Source organism: Rissa tridactyla, chromosome 9 (assembly GCF_028500815.1).
Source record: "Rissa tridactyla isolate bRisTri1 chromosome 9, bRisTri1.patW.cur.20221130, whole genome shotgun sequence".
In the NCBI taxonomy this organism is placed as follows: Eukaryota; Metazoa; Chordata; class Aves; order Charadriiformes; family Laridae; genus Rissa; species Rissa tridactyla.
The window spans coordinates 24460984-24479545 of NC_071474.1; the positions used below are offsets into that span (position 1 = coordinate 24460984).

The 18562-nt window shown below is 59.1% G+C and overlaps 1 protein-coding gene across 1 annotated transcript; it reads right to left on the reverse strand.

Annotated features, from left to right (window-relative positions):
* Nucleotides 1–4130: 4130 nt before the first annotated feature.
* On the reverse strand, nucleotides 4131–18300 carry PTPN9 (protein tyrosine phosphatase non-receptor type 9). The gene is made up of 13 exons (XM_054213871.1): nucleotides 17912–18300; nucleotides 12708–12851; nucleotides 12140–12229; nucleotides 11921–12045; nucleotides 11056–11161; nucleotides 10348–10458; nucleotides 9297–9625; nucleotides 7120–7213; nucleotides 6943–7012; nucleotides 6346–6424; nucleotides 5958–6108; nucleotides 5641–5848; nucleotides 4131–5320 (listed from the first exon to the last, which is right to left on the reverse strand). Exons 1-13 carry the CDS (start codon nucleotides 17942–17944, stop codon nucleotides 5094–5096), a joined length of 1767 nt encoding a protein of 588 aa, XP_054069846.1. The 5' UTR covers nucleotides 17945–18300; the 3' UTR covers nucleotides 4131–5093.
* Nucleotides 18301–18562: the final 262 nt, after the last annotated feature.

Here is an 18562-nt window from a genome sequence, read left to right on the forward strand (position 1 = left end):
CATCAGCCCGGCGGACAATCGGCGCCTCGGTCCCGCCCACCTTGCCCGTTCCTATTGGCTGCCGAGGCCAGGAAGGGGATGTGGAGAGGGAAAAAGGGGGGGGGAAGAGGGGGGAGCGACCGCCGAAGAAAAATGTCCGTATAAGCAACGCGCCCCGCCTCTCGTCCCGCCTCCTCCGCCACCCGATTGGCGGAGGACGAAAAGCTCCAGCCAACCAGCCGGGAGGAGGGGGGGAGAAGCTCCGCCCAAGTCCCCGCCTCCCAACGGCTAGGCCACGCCCCCTCTCTGGGGAGGCCTTTTGTGGAATGTTTACATCGGCCGTCTCCCGCCCGCGCGCTCTCTCACGGTTCCCCCCCACCGCGCCTCCCGTCGCCGACTCCCCCCGCCTTCTCCGGCGGCGGGGAGTGGGGGAGAGTCGGCGGCGGGAGACAGCGGGGAGGGCGGGGGGGAAACGGCGCTGCCTTTTGTCCCCGACCCCTTCACTTCCGGGATGGCAGCGCCCCACGTGGGGCGGGTCGGTTACACGTGCGGGGGGGGGGGGGGGGGGGGGAAGACACACACGCACGCACGCACTGGGGGGGGGGCTACCTCCGTGCCAGCCACGCCTCCCTGGCGCCCCATTGGCCAATAGGAGCGTGGGGGCGTGGCCGCTCACACACTCACCCTCCCCGCGCTCCCTCGCGCGCTTCCCGCCTTCCCCCTCAGCGCGGTGGCGGCGGGGCCTCCCCTCCCCGGTGTGTGGTGAAAGTGAGCGGAAAAGCAGCTGTTACCTACCCTCAATACGCAGGCGAGGAACCCTGAATGGAGGGGGAACTCCCCCTCAGGGGGACGGATTGGCACCCGCCCTAGTTATCGTCACGGCCGAGCCGCCCACCGGGGGCGGGGGGGCGGTGGCGGCTGAGGGAAAGACCTCACCGTGGAAGGCGGGAGGGAGCTGATCCAGCCCCTGCCGGGGTGGGCGAGCGCTGCGCCGTCCCCTTTGCCGTTGCTAAATCACCAGCTTGAGGTAGTGGGGTTTTAAATTATTATTTTTTAGTTATTATGAAATATTTTTTTTTCTAGAAAGTTTTGGAGGGAGTTGCTGGCTTCCCCTCGGCTGCGGGCCCCCTGCCTGCCTTGAGACCAAGACTAGAAGAACCAGGCCTGGCCTCAGATTACCTGTCATCAGACCTGCTGGCCGTCCAGAGCACATGGAGGAGGGGGAAAAACAAAAACGCACACGCTCTAAGCTTCTATTGAAATATGTATTTCAAGCATCTTTACTCAAGCAAAGTCTGAAACTCTTGTGGTTTTTTCCTTTCCAGCTGCTTTTCCCCTTCTCAGCTCTGCTGAGAGGCCAGGACACGCAGCCACAGCAGGGATCTCTCTCGCCTCTTTGGCTGGGAGCTGCAGCTCAGTTTGGCTGCTAAAAGGTCTCTGGCCAGGGGCGTTTGAACCTGCACGGGCTGCAGTGCCCTTGGGGATTGTGCCCAAGCCCAGGATGCTGGTGGCAAGGAAGCAGGAGGGCTGAGAAATGAAGTGCTCCGGAGCCAGGCTGTTGTCGCAGGGCAAATTACAAGCACTAAAGCAGCCATTAGTGAGGCAGTGTGCATGCAGCCAGGGAACCCAGAAAGCCACATGAGACAGGTGGGCACAGGGATGGCATTGTCACTTTAGGGTTTCCCTGCCATGGGAGGGATATTTCCACAGAAATCTGTATTTCTGCTGCCAAGCAGGACCTGTGGGCATGGGAAGGAGTGAGTGCAACAGAACCTCGTGTTGTGCAAAAGGCCCGCAGGGGTGTGTGTGTCTGTGAGCTTTTGGGTTGTTTTTCCATGGAAAACACTTAACAACCCTTTCCTCCACCTCTGACACAGATGGGATCTTCATCCCTCCTCAGAGGACACTTGGCACCACCTGCAGCTTTTGGCTCCAGACCCGACACCCTTCTGAAAGTCCCACTGAGCCAGGGAGAGCCACTACTGACAGTGCAGGCTTGAAAAGAAACCACAAACACCCCCTTTCTGCATGTGTGTCAACAAGAAAGCCCAGCTGGGGTGAAGAACATATTAACAGTGAGGATGGAGGGCACCGGGATCCTTCCTCCCGAGGATGAGGGGCTCTCTCGGATGCTGGAGCCACCCTCCAATGGGTGCAGGGAAGAGAACTCGAGGACAGCCTGAGCCGGAGGAACCACTCTGCAGGTTGGACTGCGTGGGCTGATGCTGCTCAAGGAGCACAGCGGGGCAGAAAATGGGACCTAGAAGAATGGGACACTCCGGCTGAGACAAAACTGCTCCACAAGCAGGACAGTCGCAGCTCCAGGGATGTTCAAAACAGCCAACTCTCGCAGAGCCACGGGCGCTGGGGTACACAGCCCTTGGAGACAGATGCCCTGCTGCCTCCTGTTCTTTTCCAGCCATCCAGCCCCCACGGTTGGGCACAACCGAACCTGTCCATGCCTGGAGTGCAGGGGAAAGCATCCCCCTCTGCCATTCCCAGGAAGGCGCTGGCCTCCTTGGCTTTTTCAGACTCCAGCTGAGCAAACACAGGTGTTGCTCTTCCCACTCACCAGCATTTCCTCTCCCCCAAGAACCTTGCTGGCAGTGGCTGCTCTGCTCTGAGGCACATGCTCTCCCACTGGCTTTAGGGCTTGATTTGCACCAAGCCGCCTCTTTTTTCCCTAGCTGCGAAGCCTCAGGCTGCTCCGAGACTGGCATTGTTTGCACCTGAAGGCACTGGATAGGGCTGTCAGCCCAGGAGCTCACCAGCAGCCCAGCCCTGCCCAGGTATTTTTGTGCCCCAGATGCTTGCTCAGAGCAGGTCTAGGCAGCACGGGAGCCATCCCATCCCCCGCCAAATCCAGCAGCAAAATGTCTTTTCCCAACTTGTTTTATAGCATTTATTGCAGAATGCTCCCAAACATGGGAAGACAGCGGATGCTCCCCCAACCACAGCTGTAGGTGCCAAGGAAATACCGCCAGAACTGCCCAACAATTCCATTCCTTTAATCTCTGCTACCATCCCTTGAGCATTACACGTAGCAGCAATAGGACCAAGAGTGTCTTCTTCAAGTTAGCAGCCGCCCCATCCTTTTGCTGTTGGCAGCATTTGCCTTGGAGACGAACCCTCCCAACTGCCCTGAGACCACCGTGAGGCAGATCCCCCATCCAGGACACAGCACTGTCCCCCCAGCTGGGACTTGGGAGGCTCCTTGCAGGCAGCGGTTTGGTTTCCTGGCCTTGGCAGACAACAGAAGCCCAGGCACTTTCTAAATAATTATTAATAAAAAAAAATTAAAAAAATTTTAATAAAAAAAACTGGAAAAAGGGACTATGCAAAAAAAGAGCAGGCTCTGAAGAGCCCGTCACTGGGAGCAGGACAGGAGATTGATGCTCTGGGGCTCAGCCAGGCCCTGGGAAAAGAGGCAGGAGCTCAGAAAGGGGGTGGCTTGTGTCCCCCTGCCCCAAGCTGACAGGGCTGCACATCTTGCTGCCCTCCCTCCTGCCATTATCCTGCCCACCCAGGAAAGCTGCCTGCAGCCCCGTTATCTCTCGCAGGGCCTCACCCAGGAGCCGATGGCTCTGGGGTCACCTAGACAGTCACTCAGCTCTAGGACGGCTCTTATGTGCATGTCCTACCCACAAAGTGCTGGGGGGGGGGGGGGCTGCGGCAGGTCCCTGTGTCCCCAGGGATAGACAAAGCCCTAAACTCCCTCCCTCTCCTATCCTGACCTGACCAACTCCACCACAAGAGCTAGGAGGGACTGGTCACTGGAAGTAGCATATTTATATATCGTTACAAATAAGAACAAAACAAACCCCAAAAAGTTAACAACGGAAATGTTTCTCTGAATGAGAGCAAAATAGGAACATTTACAAATACTTCTGGCTCTGACTTAGATCAAGTTAATGATAAATACCAAAAAAAAGAAAAAACAAAACCACCAACTAAACAAAAATACCCAGCCCCCCTCAAGATTATAAAAAAATAAGAATATACACATTCAAAGAGCTTATTACAGTATAAAGTTACTGAGGCCCAGGCGCTGACAGTCCCACTCCCCAGGCAGCACAGAGGGGCAAGGGGACAGGGCCACTGTCCCCAGCAGGCACTGCTGCCCCAGAGGTCGGCTCACCGCCTCCCCAGGGTTTTGGCTTTTTTTTTTTTTTTTTTATTGTTTTGCTCAGCACTTTTCCAGCCCGTGACTCACCACAGGGCTGGGCTGGCAGGTTCCCACTGCCAGCTTGGGAAAACCGGGCAACCCAGAGAGCTGGTCGGTCCCCATCTGTCCCCATCGTCTCGTACCTAGTGACTCCTGTGGCTGCACCACGAGGGGCAGGGGACATTGGTGAGCTCCTCGACTCAAACCAAAATTCTCCAGCTCCTCCTGTGGCAGCACAGCTGCCCTCTCCCAGCAGGAGAGGAGGATGGGGAAGATGAGACATCCCCGTGCCTCCCACAGGATGGGTACCAGGTCCCAACACTGCCCATGAGGAGCAGGAAAGGGAAAAAGGTGAGGGGGGGAAAAGACAAGACAGAGCCAGGACCAAACTCACCACTCCAGGGATCACAGCGGTGAGACAACAGGAGAGCACGGACCCCCAGGAGCTGCTAAAAGGGGGGGCTTGTATATATGTATCTATATAATAGGCGGGGTTGGGGAGAGCGAGGATATATACACACATACATACAGACACACAGACTTAGTGGCAGGTAAGACTGAAGTAGACACCTCTTCCTAAGCACCAGGGCAGGACTGGAAATACATTTTCTAAGGCTTTGCAAAGCCCTTTCTCTAGATACATTTTAGGTGGTCCCAACAAAAAATAAAAACAAAACAAAACAAAACAAACTCTTAGAGAAGAAAAAACACTTCCCCAGCCAACCAAAGACTCTTCCCGCGCCGTCCTCCACCCCCCGGCAAGCGGCGGCCACTGGTAGGTTTGGATAAGGCACAGTTTGTTAGCAGTGCTGATAGTCGAGGAGAGGTGGTCGCCTCCGCGTTCTGGCACCGTCGCTCCACTGAGTCCCTGCAGGCTCCAGCAGCCCCAGGAGGATGGAAAAGGCTAGGGTGGTGGTGGGGGGGTGGTTCCATGGGGAGATGGTGGGTCTCAGTGTCCCAGTGGGCTTTTCTCCTGGCCGGTGTGGCTGTGGTTGGCAAGGAGCAGACCCTCACGCTGGGCGTGCTCGAGGACGGCAGTGTAACAGAAGTAATACTGCTCGGGGGTCTGGATGCTGAAGGCGCGTTGCGTCCGCATGCGCAGCACCGTCTGGTAGATGTTCAGCGTCCCCACGTCCTGCAGCTGGGACAAGCAGATGTCCAGCGCGCAGAAGGTACCTGGGGACAACGATGAGACGGACGTTGTCAGCCACCAAAGAGCCACCACTGTGAGAAATGGGGCAGTGGTGGCCCTCAGCCCCCCACCAACCTCCTGCATGGGACCACCAGGAGTGGTGGTAGTCCTCCACCCAGTGGTGGTCCTCACCCCTCACCTCCCAAGGACCATTGGGAGAAGCAGGTCCTGGGGACACGCATCCCCAGTCAACTGGCTTCCAAATGCATCGTGGGTCCCCAAGACGGAAATGCCACAGGGACAGGCTGGACATGCCCCACCGCCACCAAGACCTCCACCCCCTGCAGTGGCATTACCCCCTCACCTGTCCTGCCAATGCCAGCACTGCAATGCACCACGATTGGGGGCCCCCCGGGGTGACCCTTGAAGCGAGGTCCCAGGGCACTGACTGCCACCCTCTGCTGCTGCTTCACAGCCCCCAAAAAGTCAATGAGAGTGGCTGCAGAGGAGGGGACGCCGTAATCCGGCCAGCTCAGGTACTGGAAGTGGGACACCAGCCGCCGCTCCCTGGTCTGGGGGAAAGCAGGGGGTTAGACCCTCTCCCCTTCCATGCCCCTGGCCACGGAGGACCCCCAGTGCCCCCCCAATGCTGTCCCCCACCAGGCAGCTGTGGACACACACCTCCGAGCTGTGGATCTCCAGGATGGTTTTCTTGTAATGGTTGAGGTTCTCCACACCCAGGTTGGTGATGGTCAGGGCCCCGAAGCACACCTGGAAATCCTTCTCCAGAGGCCAGTACTGGCCGCACTTTCTCCTGCCTCCCTCCTCCAGCCTGGGAGCAGGAGAAGGAGAAGCTGGTGATGTCCCCCTCACCCTGCTAGGGACATGCCCCAAGCCCCGCCAGCCTCATCCCTTTGGTCCATCCCTGATGCAGTGTCCCCACCCTGCTGGCACCACAGCTGCAGAGTCACAGCAAAGCACCCAGCGCTGCTCATCCAACAGCAAACACACCCATTTTTCAAAAAAACACCAAAAACCCCAGGGCTGTGCCCTCCCCCAGGGCACTCACCGGGTCGTCATCACAATCACCAGGACGTTTTGCTCCCACACCATGCACCAAAAGTCACCGTAGGTGTTTTCCAGAGGCCCTGTGGGGGACACCCCCCAAAACCTGATGGGTTTGGGCAATCCTCTTCGGCCAGCAGCCTCTGCCAGCCCTCCCTACCCCAGGGGACCAACCCTCGTGTGGTGCCACCAGCCCTGCCTGGAGCTACCACCAGTTTGGCCCTCCCAGCACTGAATGAATCCCTGCAGCTCAGCACCAAGCCCCGCCGCCTCCCCTCCCCTCCCCCTCCCCGCTTGGTGCTGCAGATGCTTGTGGGGAGAAGCCAGGGGCTGGCTCAGGGGCAGGAGGAGGGGGCTGCCATCGTTGGAAGGGGATGGAACTCTTGCCTTCTTCCAGGAGAAGCTCTACTGCCTGCTGGCTGGGGACTGAGAGGGGAGTAAATACGCCCAGAGAGGAGGGGCACTTGCCAGGCAGTGCCCTCCTCCCAGACTATTGCACTCCACAGCCAGGGGCTGATGCTGGGCAGGGAGGTGAAGCCCACACCTGCATCAGGAGCAAAATAACCCTGTTGGTGGCTCCCACAGGGGTTCAGGGCCATACCCTGAGTCCCAATGTAAGCGTTCCTCTGCTTGTAGCCATCCATGAAGCTCGCGTTGATGTAGTCAGTCAGCTGGGGGGAGAAAAGCACACACAGCATGAACCCTCCAGAGCCCCATGGCCAGGATGGCTGCAAGTGGCTCCAGGCAGGACCCAAGTTTCCATCCCAGGCTGGCTCACCTCTGGGCGGCTGTATGGCTTCGCCAGCTTGACGCGGGTTTGGTCCAGGCAGGGCACATCCCCGTACCGGTTCTTCTCCTGGTTGTAGGGTGCCCTGGGAGGCAGGGGAGAAGGAAGCAGGGTTTGAGAGCAGCCCTGAGGAGAACAACTTTGGGATGTTGGTGGAGGAGAAGCTCAACATGAGCAGGCAATGAGCGCTCACAGTCCAGAAAGCCCCCCGCATCCTGGGCTGCATCCCCAGTAGCATGGCCAGCAGGGTGAGAGGAGGGATTGGATGGTCACATCCAGAGGCTTGATGTCCAGATGGAGAGGGGTGACAAGTACTGTCCCTCATGGATCCGTACGGGGACTGGTGCTGTTCAAGATCTTCATCAATGACTTAGACAGTGGGATCAAGTGCACCCTCAGCATGTTTGCAGATGACACCAAGCTGAGTGGTGCAGTTGACATGCCAGAGGGACCTGGACAAGCTAGAGAGATGGGCCTGTGCAAACCCCATGAAGTTCAACAAGGCCAAGTGCAAGGTCCTGCACTTGGGTCGGGACAATCCTCATTATCAACATAGGCTGGGGGATGACGTGATAGAGAGCAGCCCTGTGGAAAAGGACTTGGGGGTCCTGGTGGATGAAAAGCTGGACACGAGCCAACAACGTGCTCAGAGCAGCCCAGAAGGCCAATTGCATCCTGGGCTGCATCAAAAGAAGCATGGCTAGCAGATCCAGAGAGGGGATTCTCCCCCTCTACTCTGCTCTGGTGAGACCCCACCTGCAGTACTGTGTCCAGCTCTGGAGCCTCAGCACAAGAAGGACATGGACCTGTTGGAGCGGGTCCAGAGGAGGGCCACAAGATAATCAGAGGGCTGGAGCACCTCTCCTATGAAGACAGGCTGAGAGAGTTGGCATTGTTCAGCCTGGAGAAGAGAAGGCTCCGGGGAGACCTTATGGTGGCCTTCCAGTACCTGAAGGGGGCCTACAAGAAAGCTGGGGAGGGGCTGTTTGCAAGGGCATGTAGCAATAGGATGAGGGGCAATGGTTTAAACTAGAGCAGGGCAGGTTTAGATTAGACATTAGGAAGAAGCTCTTTACACTGAGGGTGGTGAGACACCGGCCCAGGTTGCCCAGAGAGGTGGTGGAGGCCCCATCCGTGGAGACATTCAAGGCCAGGCTTGATGAGGCTCTGAGCAACCTGATCTAGTTGAAGCTGTCCCTGCTGACTGCAGGGGGGTTGGACTAGATGGCCTTTAGAGGTCCCTTCCAACCCAACACATTCTATGATTCTGCCCCTCTGCTCCGCTCTGGGGAGACCCCCCTGCAGCGCTGCCTCCAGCGCTGGGGCCACCAACAGCAGAAGGACATGGACCTGTTGGAGCAGGGCCAGAGGAGGCCACAAAGACGCTGCGAGGAGAGGCTGAGAGAGTTGGGGGTGTTCAGCCTGGTGAAAACAAGGCTCCAGGGAGACCTTAGGGCCCCTTCCAGTATCTGAAAGGCCTACAGGAAAGCTGGGGAGGGACTTTTTACAAGGGCATGTAGTGGTAAGACGAGGGGTAATGGCTTCAAACTGGAAGACGGGAGATTTAAATTACATATTAGGAAGAAATTTTTCACTGTGAGGGTGGTGAGCCCCTGGCCCAGGTTGCCCAGAGAAGCTGTGGCTACCCCATCCCTGGAGGGGTTCAAGGCCAGGTTGGACGGGGCTTGGAGCAACCTGGGCTGGTGGGAGGTGTCCCTGCCCAGGGCAGGGGGGTGGGACTGGATGATCTTTGATGTCCCTTCCCACCCAAATTATTCTATGATCCTGTGTGTTCCAGGCAGGAAGGGAAAGCCAGCACTCCTCCTGTAGCCTGGGCTCTGCTGCCATCACCTGGCCAAAGCCTGGGGAAGCGGAGTCCCGGCCAGGTCTTGGTCCCTGCCGTACCCTGCCCGGCTCCCTCCTACCCCCGGGGGCTTCAGGAGCTGCAAAGGGGGCTAGCAGCATCACCAGGCTGGGGGGGTCTCCATTGCTAACCCAAAGCACTGCAACCCAAAGAGGCGGCTGGAATGCCACAACGCAGCAGAAGTGCGGGGGGGGGGGGTGGGGGGGGTGGGACACCCAGCACTTCTTTTGGAAGTGAGAATTTTTGGAGCAAGCGAGGGGACCCCCCCGCTGGCCCCCACCTGTCTCCTTCCTCCCCAACTCACAAAGAGCAGACGAAGGTGCCGGCCGGGCTCCTGCGCCGAATATCTTCATACTCTTCATAGATGCCCCGCTTCTGCTTGCGGCTGACGTGATCCAGCAGCTCCTGGAGGGTGACGGACTTGGGCCCGGGGACGTGGACGGAGCCGTTATCTTTGGGGGCCGCGAGTGGCACCAGGATGAGCTCATCCAGGGGATCGGGGTGCCCGTTCTGCTGGGGCAGGAACCGGCAGTTCCAGCTCAGAGGGTCCAGCTTGAGGGATCCCCCCAGGTACTCAGGGAGGCATTCCTGGGGCAGGTGCTCCTTCAGTTCTGACATCTTCACCATCTGCACCTGCAGGACGAAGAGGAGCAGGGACAGATGGAGAAGGGGACAGGGACAAGGATGCTAACGGTCTGGCGCCACCCTGATGGAGCCTGGAGACTTCTCCCAACAGCATTGGGGGGTCTTCCCCTCTCTCCCCTGCCCCAGGAGGACACCTAGGGGAACATCAGCAGTGGGGCAGGAAGTGCCCCCCCCGCCCCCACCACGTACCCCACCCTGACACCCAGCTCCCAATTTACTTTTGGGAGGAGCTTGGAGCCACTTGCAAAGGGGTAAAGTCCAGCCCAGGGAGACGTCAGGCTGGAAACGGGCTCTATCAGCAGCACTGCTGATACTGAGGCAATTTTTTGGGGGGTATTTTTGGCCCTGCCAGATAGGGCCTGAGCACAGGTATTTAAGTTTCCCTTTTCTCCCATGTGCTCAGCAGACATTTCATTTCCTTGTAGTTATTTATCATCACCTCCGCTTTGCCGCTGCTGGCGGCCTCACTGCAGAGGAAGAAATTGTAGGCGATTTCCAAAGGGGTTCAAAGATATTTGTTGAAAACACCAAAACAGGGTGGCCCCTACAAAACAGGCTACTGCCCAGGGATTCGGGCTCAGCAGCTTCCAGCAGACGGGGACGAGGGGCACAGGGTGCTGACACCACTCTGATCCAAAGGGAAAACGGCCTCAGCCCTCCTCCTCGAGAGGTCCCATGCCGGGGGGGGGACAGGACACCCCCACACTCACCCGCTCTCGCAGCTTCTCCTTCAGCAGCAGGCTGATAATGGAGTAGGGCACGCGAAACCACATGGGTGCTCCCACGATGAAAACCTTCTTCAGCCGAGCTGGGAAGGCACCCTGCAGGCAGCAGGGGGGGGTCAGATCCACACTCTGCTGGGGTTGGGGGGTGGGGGGGACACGTCCCAGCAGAGGTGACGACCAGCAAAGGGACCCCGACGTGGCAACGCCACATCTGAAGTGTGCTCCGCATGCAGACACCCTTATTTTATGCTCCGATAGGGAAATAAATTACTTCCTTGGAATTAGGTAGGCAGAGGGTTTGGCTCTGCAGGGGAGAGAAGTGAAGCCTGTGAGCAAGGATTTGTGTGGAGAACACACCCTGGTCAATATTTACTATTTATTTTTTTTTTTTCTTTTTTGCAGAAAAGGGAGGAGGCACGAAAATGCCAGCACAATTAAAAAATAATTTGCATCTGTTTTCCCAAAAACCCTGCCAGCAGCTGAGAGAGGAATCTGGCGCGGGGACAGCTGATCCCCTCCCACCCATGGGACAACAGCCGGGTCCAGCCTGGCAGGCTCCCAGCACCTTCCTGAGGTCCTGGAGCCGGTCCACCTCGGCCAAGACATGGTCAGTATGGTCTGGCGCAAGATTTTACTCAGTGAGCGAGTGGCCTGTGTGACATCCCCAGCCAGCAGGTCACCCCCAGCCGTCACCTTCAGCAGGTTGAGGATCTTCTTGCTGAGGTCCAGCTCGAAGTTGGTGTACTGCGAGCCTGCCATGTCGTAGATGAACACCAGCCCGTTCCTCTGGGTTTCAAAGCTGAGAGAGGGGAAAAAGAGCAAGAACAACCCTGGCAACGTCCACCTGGCTCGGCTCCTGCCCCATGCTAACCTCATCTTCAGCTTGCTGACCCCCCAAAATCCCCTTCTGAGCTTCCAGAAGGACTCACAGACCCCAAAGCTCACGTCTGCATTTCCCAGCTGCTCCACCACCTCTTCCTACAACCCTTCTTTAAGCCTGGCCCATCTCTTAAGCCTGTCTCAGCTGCACCGCCTGTGATGGATAAGTTCAGAAACGGAAAGAGCCCAGCAGGGTGAATGGGATGTCTGGGCTTTATATTTTTGGCAGGGCACACGTTACGCCTTGCTGGTGGTGGGGGCTGCCTTCTCCTCGGCCAAAGGCTGCAGTAATTGGGGGGGTCTTTGCTAAACTGAAACTTGGACGTGGGCAGGGAAAGGCTGCAAAGGGCCTAGTTCGGGGCTTGGGGGATTTGTTTCCCTTGCTGCACGCTTCCACAGGAACAACTGGCTTGAGTTCAAACTGGGGGGAGAAAGGGAATTTCAAGCCACAGGGAGCTGTGACACCCTTCTTCCCTCTAATGAGAGATGGGACATCTGGTGACGTGCAGACTCAGCCACAATTTCCCCTTCACAGGGGAGATGGCACATCTTTTCCCCGCAAAGCCTTTCGGAGGGATTTCACGAACACCTCAGGAGGCAGCAACATCTCCCCTCACCCCTGGGAGGGAAGGGGCTCCTAGGGGACCCACCACCCCAAGACAGGGTCCCCCCGACTCACCTCTCCACCGCTCGGTCTAGCAGGTAGAAGAGCGCCTGGAGCACCACGTGCTGCACGCTCTTGCTGGGGTGATGCAGCTTGGCTGTGAAAAGGGCGATGGAGGCTCCCGAGGGGTCCCGCACGCTCTGGTGAGGAAACAAGGTCAGGCTCCCGTGTCACCTGAGTACACCCACGTGGAGCAGGTAATTTGGGGTGGGGGGACGGGACACCTCCACGTACCAGAATGGTGAACTTGCCACTAAGCAGCTCCGAGCGCAGCGGCTCCTCGTGCGGCTTCAGCTTCACGATGCCCTCCTTCAGCCGCGTCTCCTGCGGGCAGGGAGCCAGCGTGACAGCAGGCACGGCCACTCCAGCCCTCCACCAACCACCACGTCCCCCATGGGGCACACCAGCCCTCCCACGGAAGCCCCTGTGAGGAAACTTCTGCTCCATGGCTCTATTTTCGGGCAGGGGATTGCAACCAGCTGCAGCACCATAGCTCCCAGAATGGGGAAAACCGTGATGGGAAAGGCATGTGTATATATCTATTATCTCTCTCCTTTACATAGGAGCGGATGCCCTGTGAGCGCGCATGCTGGGCTCGGTGTTGGGGAAGAGATTGGGGTCAGTGAGATCTCCATGGTGACTCGCCTTGGCTGAACAAGGATTTTTCCAGCTGGATAAAACCCATAAGGGAGGGTGGGGAAAACAAAAAAAGCAAGGGGACGGTCTTCCTTGGGACCAGAGATTGCTGGCAGAGCAGGGAGCCCTCTGTCAGGGGTGGGGAAACCCGGCCCTGCTCACTTACCCGGTAGGAGTGAAAGAGCTCGATGGCCCGCAGGACGTCAAACTTGCGGGCCATGAGGAACTTGACGGCCACGTTCCAGGAGAGCGGGGACACATTGTACTGGCCCGTCCACTTATTGATCTCTTCCAGGAACTGCTTGGTCGCCTGTGGGAGAGACATGAGGGGCGTGCAGTGAGATGGGAGGAGGAGGAGGAGCAGCAGCACCGAGGAGCAGCAGCACCAAGGAGCATCCCTGGTCACCACAGGAGCTACATGGTCCTCGGGGTGAGGGCAGGGGCCGACCACAGCTTGGCAAACCCAGCAGCTCCTTGGGGAGAAGCAGGGAACTCTACAGGAACAAATGGTAGGAGTGTTGGCAGAGAAAAATTGGCTGTAGACTTTTAGAAGGGAGACAGGGAGTAAAAGGAGGATTTTACATGTGGCAAATGCCTGTTCAGACACAGCAGCCCGGGTGCAGCAGCCTCCCGGCAGCAAACCCAGCCATATGAACGCGGGTAATGAGCAGGACCGGCATCGAGGGCTGACACTCCGATGCGCTACAGGACATGGACCAGCTCCCCCAGTAAGGCCAGTTTCACACGGCCACAGAAGACCAGATGAGAAGGGTTTAGCCCCGAGTGGGTCTCAGGACAATCCTGCTGCTCCCCACCATCCCATAACACGCCAGGGCAATACCACGCGAGCATGCATCCCACACCGCGCACACCCAAAACTGTGAGAAACTGAGAAAGAAACTCCTCCAACGCTAGCGCTGACAGAGCAGAGTCGCAAGACCCAACCTGTAACCTCCCAGCAGGCTTAAAATCCTGAAGGTGCACGAGAAAAAAAACCAACCCCAAAACGTGTCACTTTTTACAACCTGGGGGCAGCGCAGGACTTCTGAATGCTGTGCTAATGGAAGCAGCTTTGCTTTCTACTGTGTATTGGCCGCCCCCCCGCCCCCCCCCCCCCATAGAGGTGCCCCAGGGGGGACAGGGCAGCACAGAACAGCCTTCCACCAGGTACCGCTCAAAGGATGCGGGCAGGATGCAGGTCGTCCCTGAAACAGCCCAGACAACACCCCAAAACAGAGGAGTTTCCACTTCAAAAGAGTGGAGGATGGCAATGACAGAGCGAGGAGGAGGGACAGTGAGGGCTAAAGGCTGGCTCCTGGAGCACGGGCAGGCGGCGGTGTTGGATGTCAGGCAGCGGCACAGAGTTACAGGGAGCTATTCAGCCAGAAAAAGCTCGTTGGCGTTAATGACTTCCGACGGGAGGAAGCGAAGGGCTGGGATTTATCTGCAGTGGCGAGCCCCTCGTGTGAGATGAGCCGAAGGAGCCCTGCTCACCCAAGGGGTCTCTGCAGCCCACCTGGCACCCCAACAAGCATTTTTGGAAGGGACACCAGCTTGCCCAGCTGCTGGCAGCCACCAGGGGCCAGCCCGGATCCCCAGCACGTCGCAGCCAGGAACTCCCTAACTGGGTACCGGAGCCCCGCAGAGCAGCCAGGAGAGCACCAGCTGGGAGGGAACACTTGTAATTGGGCTGGATCCACTGCCAGCAGCACTGGGAGGGATCTGAAAGCAGATTTCGATAGCTCAGCTCCGAGCCCTTGCAAAAATCCCCTTTAAGCATCACGAGCCCTCCCAGCACAGCGGCGTGCCATGGTCAACCACAAACCAGATTGGTCCCCCCATGTCCCCAGTTGCTGGGGGCAAGGGGCTGGAAGAGAGGAGCAAAGCAGGCAGCAAAGGAGATGTGGCGTTACGCCCCCCCACCTCGTGTTCCCATCTCCCAGCCAGCAGCCAGTGGGAGCTTTTCCTGGGAGCACTACTTACGGGACGCCTTTATCCCCACTGCTTCATCTCTGAAAGCCTCCATTTTGCCAAAACAAAAGCAACTCTTTCCCAGCCCAAATTTCTAACGATTTCTCCTCTGTTGAAGGGGGGCAGGAAAATAAACGGGTCAATAGAGAAACCATCTTAAGCCTTAAGACAACACACATATCCACACATACGTATACAGAAATATATCCCAGCCATAAGCTAAGGTGGGGAGCCTCACCAGGGGTACCCCCGCTTTGCCAGGGACTCCCCTGGGGCCCCCAGCAGCCCAGACACTCGAGCTGGAGATGCGAATCCAAAACATCAGCAGAGCTGCTCCTTCCCCAGCACCCGCAGGGTAGCACGGGGATGGGGACAAGCACCAGGCACACTCCTCACTGCTCTCGGGCAGAGACCGGATCCGACACCATGACTTGGGACGGGAAGGACACCCTGAGGTGATGGGAAGGGGCACGGTGGCGGCAGGGAGAGGATGTAATGTGTGGTTCAGGTCTCCTTTCTCAAGATCTAACCCACCACGCTTCATACAATCCATTTCCAGCCCCCAGCAAGAGGGATGCTGCGTTGGTTGTTTTTTTTTCCCCCACGAGAACAAAAAACATCATTTCTGGCCCCAACCCCATAGGGATTTGTCCAGGTGTTGAGCCAAGCACAGCAGGGATCGCTCCACATGCTGGAAACAAAGCCCATGGGCCCAAAACCATGGCAAAGGGCCTCATTTCTGCAAAAAAACCCGACGGCGCTGTGAGCAAAATGGTCTGCGGCCGGGCGTTGGGAACAATGCCGGTCTTTGGAGCGCTGGTGTCATCGAGGTCCTCACTTCGCCGCGCCAGGGCAGGGTGGTGAGAAAGCCACCGCTGCCGGAACACAGGGGCTCTTCAAGCCCTCCTCCCCTGGAGCAAACCCACCCTCCTTCTTCAGCCCGGGGCGGGCGGGGAATGTCCTGTGAAAATTGCAGCTGGGCCGAAAAATCCTGAGGAAAATCAGTTTTGTTCCTCCGGGACAGTTTGGGAAGGGAACAGCAGAGATCCCAAGGAGCAGAAGACTGGCAGGGAGAGGGGTGAAGCCCGGGGCCGGGCTCCCCCATCCCATGGCAAGCGGGGATCAGGCAGAGGAGCAGCTCCTCCCGCTTGGTGTCAGTGACAGGGGACACCAGAGCAAGCGGAGGAAATCCTGACGGTGCCAAGAAGGGCTAAGAGGTGGCGGGAAGGGGACCTGGAAGAGGATGTCCCAGCCCCAACCACCACTTACTTACCCATGAGGAGAGAGAAACTTTTCCACTATTTTGGTTCTTCCAAGCCCCCACGTGCAGCCTTCCCCCCACCCCAGTCTGACGATCCAAACCTGAAACCTGCAGCTGTTATTGCAAATATCCCTTCATCTTCTCCAGCCAATATTCCCCCACAAACCAAAACACCTTGGATCCCTCTCCGGGATGCTGCCTCTCACTGCAAACCAAGCCTCCCCTGCTGGAGCAGAGTCTTCTAAAACCCCCTTTGCTGGAAGCTTTGCCCCTTCTGTGACACAAATCCCAGGACAGAGGGCAGGAACACCCCCATTCCTTCCGATTTTTATGACCCTGGAGACAGCAGTATCACTCCTGGGAGCGGCACTGATAAGAGGGAGGTGTGGTGGAGGAGAAAGCCCGGGAGCGCCGCGTTTCCCCGGTGTGGGACAGACTCCTCCACTCGCTGACGTCTCTGTACCAACCCTCCTCAACCTCCTGGGAGAAATCAAGGATGTTTTAAAAAAAAAAAAAAAAAAAAACCGAAAAAAACCCAAAAACCAACCCAAACAAATAGAAAACAGACTCTCTGGTCCTTTTTGCCTTGTAGCCCCCACCCCAAGGCCAGCATGGTGGCCAATGTGACGCCGTGCCCTTGGCCAGCCCGAGCGTCGCCATGGGGAGCTTCGAGGCAGCCTCCGGCACCCAGGCTCCACATCCCCAGCTGGATGCGGGCCGGGGGCGGGGGGGATGGGACGAGGATGAAGGAGGGGACGAGGAGCGCTGGCTGGTTTATCAGCCCCCCGCTCCCTGAGCCCAGCAATATCCTCCCGCGGTGACGCAAGGGCCGGCGGAGGAAGCCAGGACGTCACGGGAGGGCTGGGGCGTGGGAAGCGCGTGCACACGCATCCCCACGCCAGCCTGCCCATGGCGGGGGGGGGCGGGGGGGGGCTGCCAGGAGAGGCCGTGGGGACACACACATCGGTCTGGGGGTACACGACCCCAGTACCGCGCTTTGGCACCCCCGCTCGCCCCAGCGCCCACCCGCACGGGTCCTGCAAAGGCCTTTGGGATTAGCGCTGTGCGGGTGGGGGGTGCACAGATGGCGGGGAGGGGGGTTGCCCAGATTGGGTGTGAGGTCTTTCAGGATGGAGCTTTCCTTGGGGGAGAACTGCTCCGCCGGGAAAAAACAGTGCTACAAACGGGGGTGGCCAAAAAATGGGGTGACGGTGGGGACAACACACACAGCACAGGGAGGGGAGACAGACTGCGAGGGGGGGGGACATGACACAGTGTGGGTGGAGGGGGAGCAAAGCAAAGATGGGGGGGGGGACGACACACGCAGCGCAAGGTGGAGGGGGAGCAAAGCAAAGATGGGGGGGGGACGACACACGCAGCGCAAGGTGGAGGGGGATGCAGAGCCAGGCAGGGGGGATGGGGACGACACAGAGCTGGGGTTGGGGGGAACGATGACAGCAGAGCAAAGGGGGGGGGGGGAGACAGAGCAAAGGGGGGGGGGGGAGACAGAGCAAAGGGGGGGGGGGAGACAGAGCAAAGGGGGGGGGGGAGACAGAGCAAAGGGGGGGGGGGGAGACAGAGCAAAGGGGGGGGGGGGAGACAGAGCAAAGGGGGGGGGGGGAGACAGAGCAAAGGGGGGGGGGGAGACAGAGCAAAGGGGGGGGGGGGAGACAGAGCAAAGGGGGGGAGGGAGACAGAGCAAAGGGGGGGGGGGAGACAGAGCAAGGGGGGGGGGAGACAGAGCAAGGGGGGGGGGAGACAGAGCAAGGGGGGGGGGAGACAGAGCAAAGGGGGGGGGAGACAGAGCAAAGGGGGGGGGGGAGACAGAGCAAGGGGGGGGGGGGAGACAGAGCAAGGGGGGGGGGAGACAGAGCAAGGGGGGGGGGGAGACAGAGCAAAGGGGGGGGGGAGACAGAGCAAAGGGGGGGGGGGAGACAGAGCAAAGGGGGGGGGGGAGAGCAAAGGGGGGGGGAGAGAGCAAAGGGGGGGGGAGAGAGCAAAGGGGGGGGAGAGAGCAAAGGGGGGGGGAGAGAGCAAAGGGGGGGGGGAGAGAGCAAAGGGGGGGGGGAGAGAGAGCAAAGGGGGCGCCCTGCCCAGCCCATCCAGGCCCGGGGAAGCGGAGCCCGGCGGGGACCTACCTGCTCCTCCTCGGCGCTGAGCTCCGCGGCCATGCTGCGCGGCCCCGCTGCCCCCAGCGGGCCGGGCCGGGCCGGGCCGTACCGGGCCGGGCCGGCCTAGGCGGCGGGCGCCCCGCCGGAGCCCATCCCCGGGGAGCGGCGGCCGTGCGAGCACCGGCCCCTCCCGCCCGCCGCTGGCTCAGCGAGGGCGGCTCCGCCCCGGGGTCCTCGCCAAAAGTGCCGAAAAATTTAAAATAAATAAAAAACGTTCAAAAAAAAATATATATATATATATTTATGTATTGCGGCTCCCCGGTAAGTTTCGGGGGCGGCGGGGGAAGCGGCGCGCGGCGGGGCCGGGCCGGGCTGAGCTCCCCGCCCCGCTCCGCTCTGCCCCGGCGGGGGCGGCGGCAGGAAGCGGCCGCAGCCCCCTCCCCTGCCGGGGGGAGGCAGGAAGCCCTTCCCCGGCGGGGGAGGGGGCGGTGGGACGGAACAGGGACGGAGGAGCCTTTTTCCCCGCCTCGGGGGGTGGTGGCGCGTCCCCCGGCATCATCCTTCCCCCGCCCCGCTCCGGTAGCATCGCTAAAATGGTGGCGGCGGCTCTGCCCGACGAAGAGGGAAGGCAGGAGGGGACGAAGGGGCAGCGCTGGAAAAGGGGCGGCTAAAGACCCC

Bases quoted from the DNA above. Each gene is read 5' to 3' on its own strand.
- PTPN9 (XM_054213871.1), bottom strand. From the start codon at position 17,944: ATGGCCGCGGAGCTCAGCGCCGAGGAGGAGCAG. The intron at 11,162-11,920 runs GTGAGTCGGGGG...CCCCTCTCTCAG, and splicing joins CTAGACCGAGCGGTGGAGAG to CTTTGAAACCCAGAGGAACG. The intron at 7,214-9,296 runs GTGAGTTGGGGA...CCTGCCTCCCAG, and splicing joins GGCACCTTCGTCTGCTCTTT to GGCACCCTACAACCAGGAGA.